Here is a 20,284-nt window from a genome sequence, read left to right on the forward strand (position 1 = left end):
GTCACTACCTTATGTATTATTTCTTTATTACAAAACACTAACAACAGAATTTTCAATAGTGACTAACAGAATTCCAGGAAAATGTAGAGGTAAGATACTAACTTAAGCACAAGTGTCTATTTCCCCTCCTTCCTCTTTCCTTGTGGGATTTGAATGAGTACGTATGGCTGGAGCTGATGAGGCCTTCTTGCCACCACAAGGGGAAAGTGTATCTAATAATGAACCCAAAACAGAGGAAGCAGAGTCCAGAGGTGCCAGAAGAGAAATGGATCTAGTGATACGTGAACCCTGATCAAGCAGTGCCTGAAGCTTATGCCTGGACTTTTCATTTATATGAGCCAGTAAATTCCCTTTTTATCTAGGTCAGTTTGGAATCAATAGCTCTAACTGAATCAAGAAATATGAAGTGTAGTTTTGAACATGGTGAGTTTCCATCATCTAAAGCAGAATGTTACCTTCTAGAAAGGTTCAATCTGGATTATAATCCTAGCTTCCCCATAAATTAACTGTGTGACCTTGGTCAAATCACTTAGCTCCTCCCAGCCTGTTTTCTCAACTATAAAATAAGGGTGGCAACTTGAGTGAATACGAGATTCTTAAAAGATAAAGTATAAAACTGGGTGTTGGTTATGTAGATGTATATATTTGTTAAAATGCATTAAACTGTACATATAAGGCTTGCACACTTCACTGCTTATAAATTATACCTAAAAAAAGAGCTTCTAGTCCCACAGCTGGCACCTAGTTGATGCTCAATAAATGGCTGAGACTGTGCTTGCTGTGTCTGGTCAAGGTCTATGGCTCAGAAGAGCGATCTGGTAGCTGAAGCCAAGGGAATAAACGAGGTTCCTGGTGACGGCAGAGTGAGAAGAGAAGCGGGTAAGGACAGACCTTAAAGAACACTAACAGTTAACTGGGAGGCAGAGCTAGATAAACCTGCAGAGGAGAACATGAAGGAGTGGTCTGGAAGGAAACAACAACTCTGGATGGTCCTTAAATCCAAGGAAGAGCTTTCCAAAGAGGGCCTGGTCAGCAGTGCCGAGGGCTCCTGGAGGACCAGTCAGACACACCTGGGCTTGTCTGACCAGAGGCGGGCCTGTTGTTGTCAGGAGAACTGAATTTTTTCTCTATCTCAAAAACTGATCTCTTCCCCATTCTCCATCCCCACTCAAAGTAAGGGCCAGAGGAGGGAGAATGTTAGCAAGTGAAAGCAGTGTGATAAACCTGAAAACTCTGAAGATCAGGATCACCACCCAACAGCTCACCCAGGTCAACGTCTTTAAGTCTTTAACGTCTTCACCAGCGGAGTGAGACAAATCATTCACAAATGCAGGCTCTCCTCTACTGTTTTTTTCCAGAGGCTACTTGAGGGAACGATTATCTGCTCATACAATGGAAGATCTTTTTATTCTCATCTGCACTCTTTCCTCTATCTCTAGCTCAGTTGTTACTTGGGAAAAAAATCACAAACTCCTGAGCCAGCCCTGGTGGCCTAGCAGTTCAAGTTTGGTGCGTTCTGCTTCGGCGGCCCGGATTCGGTTCCCGGTCGTGGAACCACACCACTTGTCTGTCAGTAGCCATGTTGTGGTGGTGGCTCACAAAGAAGAACTAGAAGGACTTACAACTATACACAACTATGTACTGGGGCTTTGAGGGGGAAAAAGGAAGAAAAAAGGAGTAAAATTGGCAACAGATGTTAGCTCAGGGCGAATCTTCCCCTAAAAGAAAAAACAAAAATCACAAACTGCTTCTCTGTAATTAGGAGGATTATTTGGGGGAAGATTTCTTAATAGAAAACTCCCCAGTGAGAAATTTCATTTATTTTTTTAAACTATATATATCAGGTAAGGTTTAATCTAAAATGTAAATCATAGGAATAATAAAGCATAAAAATAGTATTTTATCATAGAAGTAATAATTTGTCATTTCAGATCACCCAGGCCAAATAAAAATGCCAGGAGTCTTAAAGGGAGAGGACACCATTTCATGGACGGAGGTGGAGGAGGAAGAAGGGAGTAGAAAATGAAGATTCTAATAAAATAAAAGCCATGGGCTCTTTTACTGAAAAAAATAAAATAGAATAAAAATGCCAGGGTAAATGGAAAGGATAAGAACAGGCACTTGCGTATCAGCCAGATGAGGGAAAATGAGAACATGAACAATGTGCAAAAAGTAAAGAAATAAGGGGCCGGCCTGGTGGCGCAAGTGGTTAAGTGAGCACGCTCCGCTGCAGTGGCCCAGGGTTCGCTGGTTTGGATCCCAGGCGTGCACTGACGCACCGTTTGGCAAGCCATGCTGTGGCGGCGTCCCATATAAAGTGGAGGAAGATGGGCATGGATGTTAGCCCAGGGCCAGTCCTCCTCAGCAAAAAGAGGAGGATCGGCAGATGTTAGCTCAGAGCTGATCTTCCTCACAAAAAAATAAATAAATAAAATTAAAGAAATAAGGAACTTGTGCCCCTGCCAGTGAGCTATGATTAAAGACCACCACACAGCAGACCATATTTGTGTTACACAACTGATCATGTCCAGATTCCTCATCAGGTAAAACTTTGGGGGTCTATCCCGTCCTGAGCCTGGAGCGACACCACAGCCCAGGCGTGGAGAGCTCTGGAGCCAAATGGCCTGGGCTGGCCGCTCCCAGGCTGTGCAACTTTGGGTGAGAGATCTAACTGCTAAACCTCACTTCCTCAGCAGCAAAATGGGCACGAACACAGTAACTCCCTCCGGGACCTTCGGGAGGATTAAATGAGATAGAGCACTTCTCGCAGGGCCTACGATGTGCCTGAACACTGTGCGTCCAACTAACTTAGAACCCGCCTCTCTCACGCTCAGCAACTCAGCGCTCCACCGTATTCTGTTTTGTTCCAGCCCAAACAGCCTAGACTTACATCACTAAAGGTCTTCAAGAGAAATTTTCCCGTTAGAAATATAAGTATCTATTTTAGGTAGATATAAATACCTTCCTTTAGTTACAAAGGTTATACAGGTTCTTTGTGGAAAACTTGTAAACTATATAAAAGAAAAGAATAAAAATTGCTCACAATCCCCTATACTTAGAGATAATAACTGTGAACATTTTAAGATATTTCCTGCCTTTTATGGGCACTGTTTTACATAACTGAGACCATACTGATAATATAATGTTGTTTTTTATTTTTCAGGTTAACTTTATGATCATTTTCACGTGTCAATAAAAACTTTATAAACACAATTTTAATAGCTGTAATAAATAATAACAGCAGCTAACATTTTTCAGTGCTTGCTATGTGCCAGGCACTGTTCTAAATACTTTATGTGTATTAGCACTTTTAATTCTCACAACCATCTTATGACTTTGGTACTAAAATAATCCCTATTTTACAGATGAAAGAAATGGATACGTTGAGAGGTTAAGTCATTAGCCCAACAATATACCACAATACACTAGGAAGTCACAGAGGCAAGATTCAAACACGGCCTCAGGCTCGGGAGCTCCCACCCTTAACCACTTCACCCTCCATCTCTGTTCTGACTGAATCATTCCCCTAATGTTGGGCATTTAGGTTGTTTCCTATTTTCCACTATGATCAGTAATGCTGTAATGGACATTTTGATATGTGAATCTTTGTTCATGTTTTGTATGGAGCTGCAGAATTATCAGGCAAAGAATATGAATATTTTCCAAAAAATTTGTATCAATTTATAATCCTCTAAGATTTCCACACTCATTGTGAAAAGCCCACACATGATGGATGCTGTGGAATACAGCGAACACCCTCACCAACTGTAATGGCCATTTGCTGTATTTGTGGCTGATGAACACTTTTTATTTTTTAAAATTTTTTTTTGGCTGGCTAGTATTTTAATGAAATCAATTATTTTTTTAATTTTTAAAAATTAATGAATTATTTTCAGCACCAAGAGTCTAGTTTTTATCCACCACCATACACACATGCCCCTTTATCCCTTTCGCCCTCTGCCCACTACCTTGTCCTCTGGTTACCACTAATCTGTTCTCCTTATCTATGTGTTTGTTTTGATGAACACTTTTTAAACAGCTTCTATATGACATGTTAATTTCCCAAGGCAGCAGCAGAATATTAGCACTCCCAGCCTCCCTTGCAGCTAGGGTGCAGGCAGATGACCTAGATCCTGCCAATCAAATGCACCTACGTGGGACTGATTTGGAAGTGGGCAATGTGAAGAATCAGGTACAAGGGAAATACATATCTTTTTGACAGTTGGGTAGCAGCGGCATCCCAGCAGCAGAGGCAGAGTTTCTGGCATCCTGGTGTGAGCAGTGGGCCCTGGGGTGATGGCGCAAGCTGGAGGGGCGGCATCACTGGAGCAGCCCTGTGGAGTGGGTGGGCACTCCTCCTGGCCACGTACCTTCTCAGCCCAGCTCCCGGGGAGCCTTCACAACTAACAGAGCATCTGGTCGGCTCCAGCCCAGGGCGAATGTCTAGCTAGAGTTTAGGTCCCAGGGAAGAGCTCCCGGCTGACAATTACTCCAGCCCCGGGTGCAGGGTGCTTCGTAATGGACTTTAGGGCAGCCCTATTGATCTGATCTGCTCTCCAGCCCCAGCCCCTGACCTTGGTGGTCTTTTACAGTTCAAACGGGCCTCAGGGCACTCATTTATCTTTTTCTCCTTTCTTTTTTTTTTTTTTTTGGTATTATTTTAAGACCATCATAATACCATTTGGTACTAATATAATTTTTATGTATTCTTTGTCATTTTCCACAAGCACACAAATGTTTCACACAGTTGCAAAAACAGAATTCTTATAATGTCATATTCTGCTTTTATCCCTCATTATACAATACAAAATTTCCATACTGCCTCATACCACTTTTCCTAATTATCATCTTCAATAGCTATTAATATTTTGAGCAAAAGAACTATAATTTCATTAGCAATTCTTCTATTACCAGACATTTATGTTTCGGTTTTTCACTAATGTAAAAATGTTGAAATGAGCATCTTTATGCATAGAGCTCTTCTTCTCCGCATCAATAACCAGAGGAAAATGAATTAATCCAAAATACGGAGGTTTTAGCAGTTTTTCATATATACTACCAAACTGCTTTCCAAAAGGACTGTGCCAACACTGCAAATACCAGTATGATCTGAGAACATCAGCTGCCACCATGTTCCGGCATTGTGCAGGAGCTGATGTGAGGGTGCTGTGATTACGGACGATGTTTTCCTCATTGTCTGGTTTCCTTTATTATTGTTATTTGTAAAAACAATATACTACCCTTTATCAGTCTAAAAACTTCCTCCCGGATAACAGCGGAATGAGGGAAATTTCAGGGTTTTAGAAAAACTCTGTTGTGGGCATAACCTCCCTTAGGGGCCTGTCTTACAAACAGTTAACAGGAACTGCTTAGACGATGTGCCCAAAAGCTTCCTGGGCTCAGGCAACAAGGGGGTCTTCCGTTAGCTTATGACTTTGATCCCTGTTAAAATGCCAGAGGGAAGCTTATGCTACTTACAACTTTATCTAAGCGTTCCAAGTTTTATTTTTAAAGTCAATAATTCAGGGGCCAGCCTGGTGGCGTAGTGGTTAAGTTTCACGCTCTGCTTCTGGCAGCCCGGGGCTGGCAGATTCAGATCCCAGGTGAGGACCTATGCACCACTCATCAAGCCACGCTGTGGCAGGCGTCCCACATAAGGCAGAGGAAGATGGGCACGGATGTTAGCCCACAGCCAATCTTCCTCAGCAAAAAGAGGAGGACTGGCAACAGATGTTAGCTCAGGGCTGATCTTCCTCACCAAAAAAAAAGTCAATAATTCAGAGGCTGTCTAGAAACTTATGTCAGAAACTATAAAGGAAAATATTAACAGATTTGACTATAATTAAAGCTGTCATAAGACCCAAAACACCATAATTAAAGGCAAGTAAAAAACTGGGGACATAGTTGTAACATATTTCAAAAGATTAATAGCTCCTAATTTCCCCTGTGATTTCTTCTTTGATCCACAGGTGACTTAGAAGTGTGTGGTAGTGACCCTCCAAGATGGCCCCCAATGATCCCCACACCTCCTGGAATTCATGCTCCTGAGTAGTCCCCTCCCACGTCGTACCAGGGTTCGTCTGTGCAACAAACAGATTAAAAGTGATGGTACCTCACTCCTGAGATTAGGTTATAAAGGATACTGTGGCTTCCATCTTGCTCATTCTGTCTCTCTGGGATCACTCACTCAGGGGGAAGCCAGCTGCCATGTCAGAGAAGCCCTATGGAGAGGCCCATGTGGCAAGGAAATGAGGTCCCCAGCCAACAGCCAGTCATGTGAGTGAGCCTGGAGGCGGATTCTCCAGCCCTAGTCAAGTCTTGGCTGCCTAGGCCGAAGTCTTGACTAAAATCTAATGAGAGACTCTTAGCCAGGACCATCCAGCTAATTTCTCTCAAACTTCTGTCCTACAGAAACTGTGAGATGATAATTTTTTTTAAGCCATTAAGGTTTGGGGTAATTTGTTAAGCAGCAATAGACAACAAATACAATTGTGCTCTTTAATTTCCAAACATTTGGGGATTTCCTAGATACCTTATTATTACATTTATGTTTTTCACCAACTTTCATCATTATGTATTCAACCTTTTTTCTGCCTCATTCTCTCTGTCTCCTCTCCTTCTGGGACTCCAATTACATATGTGTGAGACCTCTGGATATGGTCACACAGGTCTCGGAGGCTCTGTCCCTTTCTTCACCTTTTTTCTCTCTGGCCTAGATGAGCTCTAAGGGTTGCCCTCCCTCATATCCTACACCTGCGAGTGTCCCCTCCCCACTTGGCCCCTGTTTCTTTAATGCCATTCCCTCCCACCTTCTCCACCCCTTTGCCCTGGAAGTCTTTCCTCCATGCTGCCTTTCATACTTTTTGATTCCATGTCACCTCCATTCTTTCTTTCTCTTCAGCCTACATGTTTTCTTCCTTGCTCTCTGCCTTGGTTGAAAATTCCTCTCTTTCACCTGAATGACCATAATGCAGAAATTAATCAAGTTTATTTTCCCCCATTCTATATTAAAAAGCAGATTTTTGATTTAAAAGCAGTAGGCAATTAAGTTCCATTGTTTACTGTGACCACACAGAATGGTTCTTAAGTTTTTATCTCTGGCATAACTGTTCATGTAATTTTAGATGAACAGAAGATTTAGCAATTCTTCTAAGTAAGCAAAACTAAGTGGAAGAACGTGTTTCATTGGTCTCAAACTGAATTTAGCCTGTGGTTTGACTGGAAATATTATATTTAATCCCTTCATCACAGCATTTAATATGCACACTGTTAACCTGGTTTCATACGTCATAAGGAAAAAGGACCAAAGTCCAGTGGTTTTGCTGATTAGATCTACAAACATTTGTCACCTCAAAAGAAGATGCTAATCACCTGAGGCTTGTTTTAGACTTCCAATATAAGCTAATGTGTAAATGTAATGTAATTAATTGTAATTAGTAATGTAAACACATTAAATATTGAATTCACTATTTACCAACCAAACCAAGTACCAGACAGTTTTATCACCTTTCTCAGCTTTTCTGTTCCATTTGGTTGCTATCAGAATGTCTGGAGATTAAAAGAGTGTTTCAAAGAGGTGAAGGGATGCATTTATATGGTGACTGACAAACAATAATGTACAACCAAAATTTCACAATGTTATAAACTATTATGACATCAATAAAAAAAAAAAAGAGTATTTTAATTGTACCAATTCTCACTACTGCCACTATTCCTCCAGGAATCCTGGAGATGAACGTGAGTGATGATTTTCTTCATTTCATCATTTTCCTCCTACGCTTCTCCTACTACAAAATCCATAAGCACTCTCAAAGCCCCAAATGAAAATGAGTCATTTAAATTAAAAACAAAAAACAATGTCTTCAATTTTCCAAAAATAAACCCTGCTGGGAACTTTCTAACACCGTGGTTCTTAATCATTTAGGAACTAGGGATCCCTTGAGAATCTGATAAAAGCTACAGACTCTCTCCCCAGAAAACTGCAAATATGTACATGGCACACAATTTCAGGGAGTTCCTAAACTGTCTGAAGCCCCCCATGGAGCCCAGTCTAGGAACTCCTCACTCTAATAGCTGCTGAACCGTGGCACTGACAGAAGCTTACACATTGCTCGAGCATATCCTCTTACCATTGCTCGTGCTTCCTCACGAATGGATGGAACAGAAAGAATGCTGTACAGGGCTCCATTCACATACGGCTGTATCTTTAAGAGGAGAAAAAACAGTCATTTGCAAATTCTCAAATACTATGCAATTCAATTATCAAACACTACACTTGAGAACAATCTGGCTAACAGGAGAGTGAGCGTGACCATCTTCACAGCTCTCCTGAGCTCCAGGATGCATGTTTCCAAAGGACAGACATCTCCACTTCATGTCCCAGTGACAGCTACAACCGAGAGTTCAAAACCAAGTTCACCATTCCCTCCCAAAGCTTAGTCCTGCTATGTTTCATTGCTTAATTAATGTCACCCTGATCACTCAGGCTAGAACCTCTGGAGTCATCACTGATTCCTCTCTTTTCACTCCCCAGTGTTGAGTCTCCAAGCCATCTTTGATAGGAACCCTTCTTTCCCATGTGACTGCTACTATCCTTGTTCAGACATCACCGTCCATGACCTAGGCCACATCAGATCTCCAAATGGGTCTCTCTGCCTTCGATGTTCACCCTTTAATCCAACCATCATATCACTGCCAAAATTCTACAACATGGGCCAAAACATCCTTCTCCCTACCTCGGAAACCTTCCATAGAGCCTACCTGGAAAGCCCTAACTTCTTAGGAAGGTATAGCACACAGGACCCTTCAAGGTCTGGCCTCTAAATCATCTCCTTCTGCTCCTCCCTTCCTGCCACCATGAAGTTCACACAGCATGGATTCCACACTACTTCAGGGACCCCCCCACCCCAACACACACACACCACGCCTTGGCCTGGTTCTAGCAGTTCATCTTGCCGGGAATGCTCTTCCCACACGTGTCTATCTGGAAAGCTATGATTCATCCTTTAAAATTCAGCTCAGAAATGTCTCATAGTGAGCCTTTCCTGAACCTCTAGACAAAGTGCTCCACTCTGCTTCCCATACATCCCTGCACTACTGTACCGGATTCAGTATATTTTCAAATATATACTTATGCCTCCCCTATTATGAGCTCTTCAAGCACAGGACCCATGTTTTACTCACACAGGTAACCCCAACATCGAGTCAGCACAAGACATGGTACACGGCAGGTGCCTGCTACAGAGAGCTCCCTTCTGAGTAGATGTGTGCCACACCCTCTCCACAGTGACAGAGGAGGGCTCACTTCCCACCACCCTTTCCCAGCACTGGACTTTATTATCACTTTTAATTTTTACCCATCTAGTGAGTGAAAAAAAGCATCCTATAGTTGTTTTTATTTTCATTTCCCTGACTACTAGCAAAATTAAACATCTTTTCATGTTTATAGCCCATTGAGATTTACTATTCTGTAAATTGTCCATTTATATCCTTTACTCTTTTTCGTCCTGTTAGCTTTTCTTTTGTTTAACTTTTACTTATCAATTTATAGGAGCTCTTCATATATCAGGTATATTAAACTTTTGTCATATGTGATGTACATTTTTTCTCAGGGTATCATTTGTCTTTTGACTTTGATTATGGCATCTTTTTCCATACAAAAAACTTAATGTTCATATAGTCAAATATGTGAATCTTTTTCTTTATGGCTTCTGAGTTTTGTCTTGCAAGACCATGGCTATTTCATACAGGATACACGTGTGTAGCATTTATTTGTGCGGCAAACACATTTCTAGGCTCTAAAATATACACTGGTAGATTTTCCAGCTCATTTTCAAAGCAAGTGCACTGGCAACAGTTAATGACAAGATTTGAATCTTTCGGTCTATTCAGTTTTCAGAGCTGACATACTGGTTCCAACACTTGAAACCAATCTTCACTAGATGACAGAATATATTTCCCATTGGCCTCAAGTGCCTGAGTTGAATAAAATGGAGAGCAGAGTTCATTCAGGTGTAGAAGTAGTTAAGAGCTCACTGATTTTAAACTACAAAAGGCACAGCACACACTGTAACAACTACCAGACCTCTACCTGCTAAAGCAGCTCGGGTCACTCAGCTGATGGGGCTGAGAGAATATAAGAAGTGAAAGGAATGAACAGAATGGGAGTTGTCTGAAATGGGCACAGACGTGGGGAAACCAAGTGCTTCACTTTGACCCAGCAGTACTCAGACCTGTCCTGCTAAGAGACCCCTGCACCTGATCCGGCTAAAAGGTCAGATTTTTGCTGAGGCTTTGGCTTCAGGTGCAAAGTGTTGCCAGGGTTTCTTCAAAGGCATTTGTGGAAAGCAGACAAGATAATAATCATATTGTTTATTAGTTTTTGTTAATTAGTTTATCCAGACCTCATTTTATTTAAAAGGGGCTTGCAGCCCATAGGTTAGAAGACTTAGAAAATTGCATGAGTGTTAGGGAGGACACCAGTGAGAGCAGAAGCTAGAACAGGCATTCTGCAAGACAGTTCCGCAGGACTCTGCCCTGAGACTGACATACAGGGTGAGCCAGCAGTGATGAGTGTCTGCAGCCCAGGGGAGCTCTGCACGGGCCCTCGTGGGGCAAGTGTGCGACGTCCACTGAGGACCGCTATGGCAGCACAGAGTTAGAAGCAGCCCAAGTGGATGCCCCTGGGGGAAGGGATACTAAAGAGGAGGGCTGCAAACAAGGGCTGCTTGGCAGTAGCGAGAGTTAAGGAACTAGATGTACATAAAGCAACAGAAAGGTCCTAAAAACACAGTGAAAAAAGTAGGAAAAGAATGAGCTCCAGAGCACAATGCTATTTCTACAAATGAAATACACTCACACACAATATTAAATACATTTGCAGGCTACAAGCGTGTCCACAGACACATATTAAACATAACAGAGGAGTGTCAACATGGGGGAGGAACGAAGCAGAGACAGACGATAAAGAGAAAAAAATAATGCATGAGAGGGAGCTAGCACAGATCAGGGAGGGTAGGGTGCTAATCAATGGGGAGTGGAGGAACAGTCTCCTGCTTCTGCGTTCCAGAATTTAAAACTTATCAAAGCTCTGAAGTAGCTTATACAAACACTCGGAGGAGGGAGAGTGCAGTAACTATCGCGGGCCAACCCTCCCCCAAGCTTAGGGCTAGCAGCAATGACAGTACCTCATGGTTTTCATGGCCGAGCAGATCTGAAAGAACTTTCAGCACGAGCCCTGCCACCTTGGCACACATGTTCTTCCCTTTACGAAAACAACAAGACAAAACATGACACGTCTAAACTCAGAAGCACTGTTTCAAGTCAAGCAGACTTCTCTGCTTATGAGCTGTGTGACCCTGGGTGGGTCACTAAACCAATCTGGGCCCCAGTTGCCTCCTCTGGGATTCCTCAGGGATTATTCCTCCTCTGGGATTCCTCAGGGATTATTAATATCTACCTCAAAAGCTGATGCAGAATTCAGTAACTTAGTATAGGCTGGCACACACTGAGTGCTCAGTAAATGGTGGTGGTTATTATTATGTAGACAGAGCACAGAGCTGTTCATCAGAGTGAAAGCACAATATCTTCTAGGGCAATGTTCTACCTCCCAAGTGCATACACCATCATCATAAAAATCACACAGGTATTTTAGTAATTCCAAACATCATCATAACAATCACTGCAAATAAATGGATGATGATAAGAAAAGCTGATTATAATCTGATAAATGTTTTAAAGCTAGGATATTTGCATATGCTATTTTTTGAAAGAGAAGATTGAAATAACAGTAATTCAGTCAACAACACACAGTTAGGTGGTTCAGATTACAAAGCATCCAAGGGTGAAGAAGCTTCTAACGAATACCCTGGAGCTACTTATCCAGGTAACCTTCTTCTCCCCACACTGGGCTGCTCAGCCTGAGGTCAGCCATCGGCTGGACTTGGCACTGCTTCTAGAGAAGCTTCTTCCATCCCAGGTAACAGATCATTTAAATGAGATGGAACCTGCAGAAAAGCTAAAATCACTAGCTTTATTGGTAAGTACATAAACGACTTGAGATGTCCAGATGAGAATCCCCATTTCCAGGGGGTGGAGTGGGGAAGATGACTGCAATTAAGAGCCAGGAGCGTGGTTATCCTTGCTCTGCCACCAACTGGATCCTGTAGAATCTTGGCAACATACTTCTCCGTCTTCAGATGAAACGGATCCAAATTCTTAACTTCCTACCTTTGAATAAGGCAACGAAGATGAAGAAAAACGTAAACTAATTTAATTTCCTCTTAATGTGGGTACTGCATATGTATAAAATATTCTTTCCAAAGCCAGAATGGAATTTTGCCTTGAGGGATTCAACAGCTTTATACCTAGTTGGAAATGCTTTGTACTCTCTCCGCTTTCAGTTTTCGATGAGGGAAACTAAACTAAACCAAAGGCAAACCACATCAGGCTCACTGGTAATCCAGATTCAAGGGTCAGGATCCCTTCCCCTCCCCACATGGAGCCCGGGGGCGGGGGACTGAGGCTGTGAGACCTGCACTCCGGAGGCAGAGGTTCATGAGCAGGGCCACTGAGTACTCCAGCGTGTAGTCAGACAGGCAGTCGGGGTCCTTCAGAATATCAATCAGCCAGAAGATGAGGCCATCTCGAATCATCGCTGTCTGCAGTGGGCGCCTAGGATGAAAAAGCCTACAGGTAAATTAAAGCTGGCAGGAAACGTGTCGTATAAGAGTACGCAGTACTGTGACTGCGCATCAGAAAAGACGCAGTGCATGGAAGAGACAGACTCTGAGGAATTTCTTACTGTTAGACCCACACAACTGAAACAACAACAATAAATGCTGTACCCCCTTCCAGGGACATTATTAAGGGTTTAAAGAAAGATAAGGCAGTAAGGAGACCTACTTTGAAAGTTTCCTTTTCAATATTTAGAATTAGCAGAATATTATTTCAAATATTTAATAACTATTTATTGATAGCTTTCGGTCTACTTAATCCAGGAAACAGAGTCATAGAAATAGTTCACTGACAAACAGATTTTTTCCTAAACTCTAGCCTATATAATCCAGCTTAGGCACTTTGAGCTGTGTAAAAATAAAGAAAACAAAAAAGAAGAGGAAAAAAACAACTCAACACCATTTTGATTCAGCTCTCTAGAGAGTCAGAGTAATTTAATAATCTGAGTAATATAATTTATATGAAATTTATTTTCCACCCAAAGTCCAGGTGTAAAATCTTATAAAATCCAATGCCTCATCAAAGTGTATTATGGTGAATGTCATCATATCAGTCTTAAAAACTGACGAGACTAAGCATGGTTATCACCGTGAGAAGTCATCTGAAATTTCGGAAAGTCCAACACTCCGGTGGAACCACCCCTGTGCATCTCCAAATTAACAGGTAATGGTAAAACTACCACCCAGGCAGGTATCTGTTCATGCTGTTCTTAAACATTAAACCCACCTGATTGATGTAATTTATTAGAATACAACAAAGACTGTGCTCTTTTGGTAAGCCTAGCTACCTTCTACATTGATCATAGAGACTCTGGAAAACTGCAAACACATTAAGCACATTTCCACAACAGAAAAGCTTAAATTACTGTTTGGAGAAGAAAAAATTGGCAGTACGATAAACATTTGCATTACCAGGCAGAAGTATTTCTTCACCATATCTTATCTCTGTTACTTAACTACAGGTATTGAATTTCTAAAAATTTTCCAGATAACAGTCAACATCAAGCTAAATTATCTTTATAAACAAACAGAAATGAAGTGTTCACATCACTTCATCTAAGGAAGTAGAATCTCTCGAGATTACTTACAATTCTGTTCAGTTCATACAGTTAGAACAAGAAATTTTCATCAGCAGGGACCTGGCAAATAGGAACTACATACCTACAGCTTTCCCCCACTAAACATTTACCTACTTAGAATATTTCACTTTGCAGGCTTCAGGTAGTGAGAGTCAGTCAAATGTTAACCACATTTGATGGGAAGAAAGTTGTGTTCAGACGAGGAATGACAGAAAAAGCTGAGGACTCAAGGTACTAAAGTTCTTAATAAAGTCAAAGAGAAAGTGAGGTGGTCACGAGGGAATATGGATGCTGGAAGAATTAGCATATGACCCAGCAATTTCACTCCTAGATACCACCCAGGAGAAAGGCAAACATATATCCACACAAAGACTTGTATCCAGGGACCGGCCCTGTGGCTTGGTGGTTAAGTGCGCGCGCTGCGATGCTGGTGGCCCGGGTTCGGATCCCGGGTGCGCATTGAGGCACCACTTCTCCGTTCATCCTGAGGCCGAGTCCCGCATACAGCAACTAGAAGGATATGCAGCTACGACATACAACTATCCACTGGGGCTTTGGGGGGAAAAAAATAAAATAAATAAAATCTTTAAAAAAAAAAAAAAAGACTTGTATCCAAATGTTCATAGCGGCACTACACACAATAGCCAAAAAGTAGAAATGACCCCCATAGCCAAAGTATTGATACATGCTACAACATGGATGAAGCTCAAAAACATCACGCTAAGTGAAAGAAGCCAGTAACAAAAGAACCCACACTATAGGATTCCATATGAAATGTCCAGTGCAGGTAAATCCACGGAAAGTAGAGTAGTGGTTACCCAAGGCTAGGGGTAGGAATGAGGAATGACTGTAAACAAGCATGAAGTTCCTTTTTGTGGTGACAGAAATGTTCTAAGATTAGATTGTGGTAACGGATGTACAACTCCGTAAATACACAAAAAATCATAGAATTGTACACTTAAAATGGGTGAATTTTGTGGTATGTAAAGTACACCTCAATAAAGCTGTCCATTAAGAAACAAAGCTCTGGAAGGACATCAGATCTGGTTCAAGAAGAGGTGTCTGATTTTTAAATTCCTGATGTGGAGCGGTTCCAAGTCATGACAGGGTCCAGGCTGAGACTACAGGGGGTGTTACTGGGATGTATGGACAAGGAACCAGGCGGCTCCAACCCTGATTTCCATAGAACTTCCTACTCTGTTCATCTATGTGCACATCGGCCACAACTGACTGTGAGCAACCTGAAGGCTGAGGCTCTCAGGTTTATTCACGTGTACATCTCCAAACCTTGCACGTGGCCTGGCCTGAGACACAACCTGGCACCTGGTCAGCACTAGATAAGGTTCATTAGGACAATACAATAGTGCTTTAAAAATGTCTTCCTCCATCCACAGCAGTCTTGAGCAGGATGGTTTACAGGATTAGAGATAAGCTTTCTAGCTCTATCTTAGAAAGTGACCCAACCTCTCCTAACTCTTAGCTGAAAGATATCATCTGCCTCTTAGGTTGTCACTAGGACTAAACAGGCATAAAATAACGTCTGAAAAAAAAACCCCAATTTGATTTCACAGGAGCCACCATGACCTAGTGCTAACCTGAGGCTGAACTTCTGCAAGGCCCCAAGAACATTCTCCCGGGTGATCATGTCCTTGTCTTCCTCCTTCAGCCTTTCCTCCAGCATCCGCAGCACCTTTGTGCTCTGGGCAAGGTAGAGGCGACCTATTAATAGAACCAGAGATGAAAAAGGGAAAGAGTTTATCTGGTGTTAAGTTCATGTTCCAAAACCACTTTCTATGAAAACTTTGCATATAACACACGTAGAGTTTGGGTAATTTTATATTCTAAAAAACTTACTAAAAGATATTTCTTCTGCAAAGTTGGTTTTAATCAACTACCTAATGAACAGAAAATCACTCTTCTTGTAATCTAAACATGGTTCATCACTATGTTCTTATGCAGAGCACTGGCCTTTATTTACCTAAAATTTTGAACCCAAAAGTCAGATCTACAAGGAGAAAGGGAGTGGGGAATTTGTGTGCTATGAGCCCCTTAGTCTCTACAATAGAGGCAGCAAAGTAGTGCTTTCTGGCCTTGCTCCTTGATCCTTCTAGACATGCCCATGGCCTGGAGAAGAAGTTGGGAACTATACCTGGGACCCTATTTATAAGCCTTGAATTGTCACTAGCCTGTTGTGGACTTGTATCTTGATACAGACAACGTTAATTTTGGACATGAATTTCAACAGTCTTATATGAACAGTCCCTGGCACACACTCCGGCTTATGATAAATGTTTGCTAAATGGATGGAAGAACGAACAAATGAAAGAATGAACAAACTTTTGGAGTATCATATATTCATAATTTGAAAACTCCCTTTATTCATGTTAAAAAGAACTCAAACAAATTAGAACTTATTCAAGATAATGGCACTTTGTAAAATAATTTTGAATTTAGTTATGGTGGCATGTTGCTTTTGGAATTTTCAAATCCTCTTGATTTAAGAGGTTATAGTCTTTTGAAGGAAATGGTACAGTGATTATTGGGATCAGCTTTAATTGTTTCACCAACTTTATTTTGCCTTAAGCAGAAAATGTATTACCTGTTATATACAGTCATGCGCACATGACGACGTTTTGATCAACGATGGACCGCATATATGACAGTGGTCCCATAACACTAGTAACATATAGCCTAGGTGTGTAGTGGCCTATACCATCTAGGTTTGTGTAAGTACACTCTATGACGCTCACACGACAACGAAATCACCTAATGACGCATTTCTCAGAACATATTCCCATCATTAAGAGGCATGACTGTACTTGGAAGCAATCTAAAAAGTACTACGTTACAAAGCCAAAAAGCTTACAAAATAAAACAAGAAGGGTTACAAAACAAACAATCAAAATTTGCTCTGACATAAACTACAGCAATGACAACTAATTTTCACAAAAGGCCTTAGATGCATTAAACGGTAATAAATTGAGGAAACATATGTCATCTCTAAGAAACTTGGGGAAGAACATCCATTTTCAAAGGAAAAAACACATCACTAAGACCCGGCTCTTCTCCTTAAAGAAAGCCTACGTCTTACCTTCTGCCAGGGATGCAAAAGCATTGATGAGCCTGGCCATGTACTGCCGCACCACCTCACTCTTGGAGTGCAGCAGCTGAAGCACACTCCTCTGTGGGGAAAAACAACGAAGTTCAAGAAAAGTCAGAAACATGTCTCCTCCACGGCCTGGTGTTCTCTTCCTCCACGTGAATTTATTAGAGGTGAAATAAACAGACTAAAGCCAAACATTCCATCTGGGAATCTTGATTTCCAACTGATTTTTTTCTGAGAGTTGGCAAAAATAAGTTATTCAGACTCCTAAATTAAAAGAATTAACTACACAAACACTTAGAACAGTGACTGACACAAAGGAAGCAATACTATTGCTATTATTGTTGCTGATGTTTTCCCGGATTAGAATGAGAGATTCAACACATGTATCTAATCTTGCTCCCTCCAAACCATAGTAAAACTACAGTAAATGGATTTTTAAAAGAAACACAAATTCTCAAGGACAGAGAGAACAGCACAAGAAACTGTAACAACACAATTCTGTAATCAGGAATGCAGGATGCTAACAGACTTAGCAGACCCAAGAATGCCAAATAGGCAGTGAGAGATTAGCCAGTTTATATCACTGAATCCCCAAAAGGCTCAAGAACTGGGAAAAAACAAAGAATGAATGAAAGCCGTTAAAGCAGCAGCTGGATCCCACTCATGCTGCTCCTGCACAACTGCCCTCCTGTGGACCTCCCACCAAAGTCTAGGAGCGCTCTTTCAAGGGTAACACAAAGGGTCTCTGGATGGGGGACACCAGGCACAGGTGAGCAGGGCTTCCACACCACAGTGGGGAGGGGGAGTGCCTAGATGAAGAGCAAATGCTGAACAGAGAGAGCCACTCCCAGGCCTCTTCCTCTTCCTGGCTCCTAGGACACCGGCAACCAGACCCTTATCCTCTAGGCAGGAGATGAGATGATGCTTCTTGGAGGAAATGACCAGCCCAAGGGAAAGAACTAGGGATCCTGAAATAGAAATTGCTAACAGATGGCCCACCTGGATCACCCTCAGCAGAGCTCTAGTCTACAGGCCCTACTCTCATCCTCAGAACTTCCAATTGGCTTTTCAGTCCCCCCATTCTAAACACTAGGAGATAACCAAGGTCTACCAGAAACCCAAGAAAAGTTTCCAACATGGAAAACAGAGTCAAAACAAATGGTGGGAGGGGAAGCAATTTGGAGGAAATGAGACGGTGCAGGGAGAAGAAAACTAAAAACAAAAAAATTTGTCACTAATGTCCTCAGAGACATAAGAAGCTATATTGTATCCATGAAACAATAGGACACTGTAAAAAAAGGAAATGAAAAACTCAACAGAAGGGTTGGAAAATAAAGATGAGGGAATCTCCTAGAAAGTAGAACAAAAATTAAAATATGGAAAATATGAGAGAAAAGATAAAAAAATTAGAGAATCAGTTGGAATGTTGGACCAGTTCAAGAGGTCCAACATTCAAAAAGAGAGAACAGAGAAAACAGAAAGAGGAAATCATCAACAAAATAACTCAAGAAAAGTTCCCAGAACTAAAACTGTCAGATTGAAAGGGCTCACGAAGTGCTCAAAATAATGAATCAAAATACACCTCATGAAAGACATTAATGGGAAATTTACACTGGAGAAAATGAGAAGATTCAACATGCATGCTTCTAGAAAATCACAGGTCACATACAAAGGATCAGGCATTAGAACAGCAACAATGAAATCTAAAAGAGAATGGAGGAATCTCTTCAAAAATATGAAGGAAAATTATTTATAACCCAGAAATCTGTACAAAGAATAAAGATATTTTCAGACATACACAGTCTCAAAAAATATACTCCTGAGAGTGACGTCAGCGTCACGGCGGAGTGAGCTTTCCTGTAAACTCTTCCCCCAATAAGACACAACAAAAGGAACAGTCACAGACCAACAAAGGAATCCTAGACAGTGAAAAGCAAGATCGGAAAGATCCACACTGCTGTACATCTGAAAGTGGAACATGCTGGGCCCCCAGAGGAAGTGGGGAGAGGTAAGGAGACCTCCTTTCCCTCCCCATCAGATCAGCGATCCCGGTCCGCGAGGCTCCCAGAGAGGGGGGAGGGGCAGCCATCTGCGGGGAAACTGTAGCTCTTTGGGCTTTCTCAGCCAGTGGGAAACTCCCACACAGAGGACTCAGAACTGCTACAGGGCCACCATCAACATCTGAGCACCCCAGAGAGCGGATAATGAGGGGCGAATAAGAAGTCCCCCATGCCAGGGACCCAGCGGGCAAAAGAGTGTTCCCCCCAGCCCCCCCCCGCCCCGCTCCCGGAAAGCAGGACCCTGCAGTGCAGCTGACCAGACCAGACCAAGCGACCGGCAGATTGCAGTGAATAGCCGCGGCAGAGCGCAGGGGGCTCTGATTACACAGCCCTTTACCCCCACGCAGTGGCGGGGGGTAGAAATTGCAACCAGATGTTTCCAGGATGAGGAAAAACAAAGCCAATACAGGAACCACAATGCAAAGGTACTGAAATCATCAGACCAGAAGGAAAATGACAAGCACCCAGAAACCAACCCTGAAGACACAGAAATCCATAACCTAAACGACAGAGATTTCAAAATAGCTATCGTAAAAACACTCAACGAAATATGAGACAACACAGACAAACAATTCAATGAGATTAGAAGTTTCTTCACAAAAGAGATTGACATCATAAAGAAAAACCAATCAGTGCTGATGGAGATGAAGAACACAACGGAGGAGATAAAGGAGATTCTGGAATCTTTAAAGAACAGAGCTGACAATATGGAGGAAATAATTAGCATTATAGAGGACAGGAATACAGATATGCTCCAGATGGAAGAGGAGAGAGAACTAAGACTAAAAAGAAATGAAGAAAGTCTCCGAGAAATATCTGACTTCTATTAGGAAATGTAACATAAGAATTATAGGTATTCCTGAGGGAGAAGAGAGGGAAAGAGGAACAGAGAGCCTATTCAAGGAAATAATAGCTGAGAATTTCTCAAATCTGGGGAAGGAGCAGGAAATACCAGTCAGCAAAGCCAACGGATCATCTAAATACGTCAACAGGCAAAGGCCCACTCCACCACATCTAGTGGCAAGGCTGGCCAAAGTCAATGACAAAGAAACAATATTAAGGGCAGCTAGACAAAAACAAACAATAACGTACAAAGGAACTCCCATCAGGCTCTCAGCGTATTTCTCAACAGAAACTTTACAGGCTAGGAGAGACTGGAATGATATATTCAAAATACTGAAAGACAAAAACTTTCAGCCAAGAATACTCTATCCAGCAAAAATATCCTTCAAATATGATGGAGAAATAGTAACTTTCCCAGACAAACAAAAGCTAAGGGAGTTCAGGGCCACGAGACCCCCACTA

At 41.9% G+C, this 20,284-nt stretch overlaps 1 protein-coding gene across 11 annotated transcripts in view; it reads right to left on the minus strand.

Moving 5' to 3' along the window:
• Positions 1-20,284, minus strand: part of ARMC9 (armadillo repeat containing 9) — a 152,792-nt gene that overhangs the window by 70,343 nt on the left and 62,165 nt on the right. For all 11 annotated transcript variants that reach the window (XM_087424698.1, XM_087424701.1, XM_087424702.1 and 8 more), the window contains 5 exons: positions 16,905-16,995; positions 15,409-15,532; positions 12,533-12,672; positions 11,187-11,263; positions 8,130-8,204 (listed from right to left, as the gene is read on the minus strand). In XM_087424698.1, the coding sequence (XP_087280824.1) occupies positions 8,130-8,204; positions 11,187-11,263; positions 12,533-12,672; positions 15,409-15,532; positions 16,905-16,995 (507 nt within the window). The remainder of the gene's footprint in view (positions 1-8,129; positions 8,205-11,186; positions 11,264-12,532; positions 12,673-15,408; positions 15,533-16,904; positions 16,996-20,284) is intronic.

Source organism: Ceratotherium simum, chromosome 37 (assembly GCF_057802395.1).
Source record: "Ceratotherium simum simum isolate JZ-2026a chromosome 37, ASM5780239v1, whole genome shotgun sequence".
Lineage (NCBI taxonomy): Eukaryota > Metazoa > Chordata > Mammalia > Perissodactyla > Rhinocerotidae > Ceratotherium > Ceratotherium simum.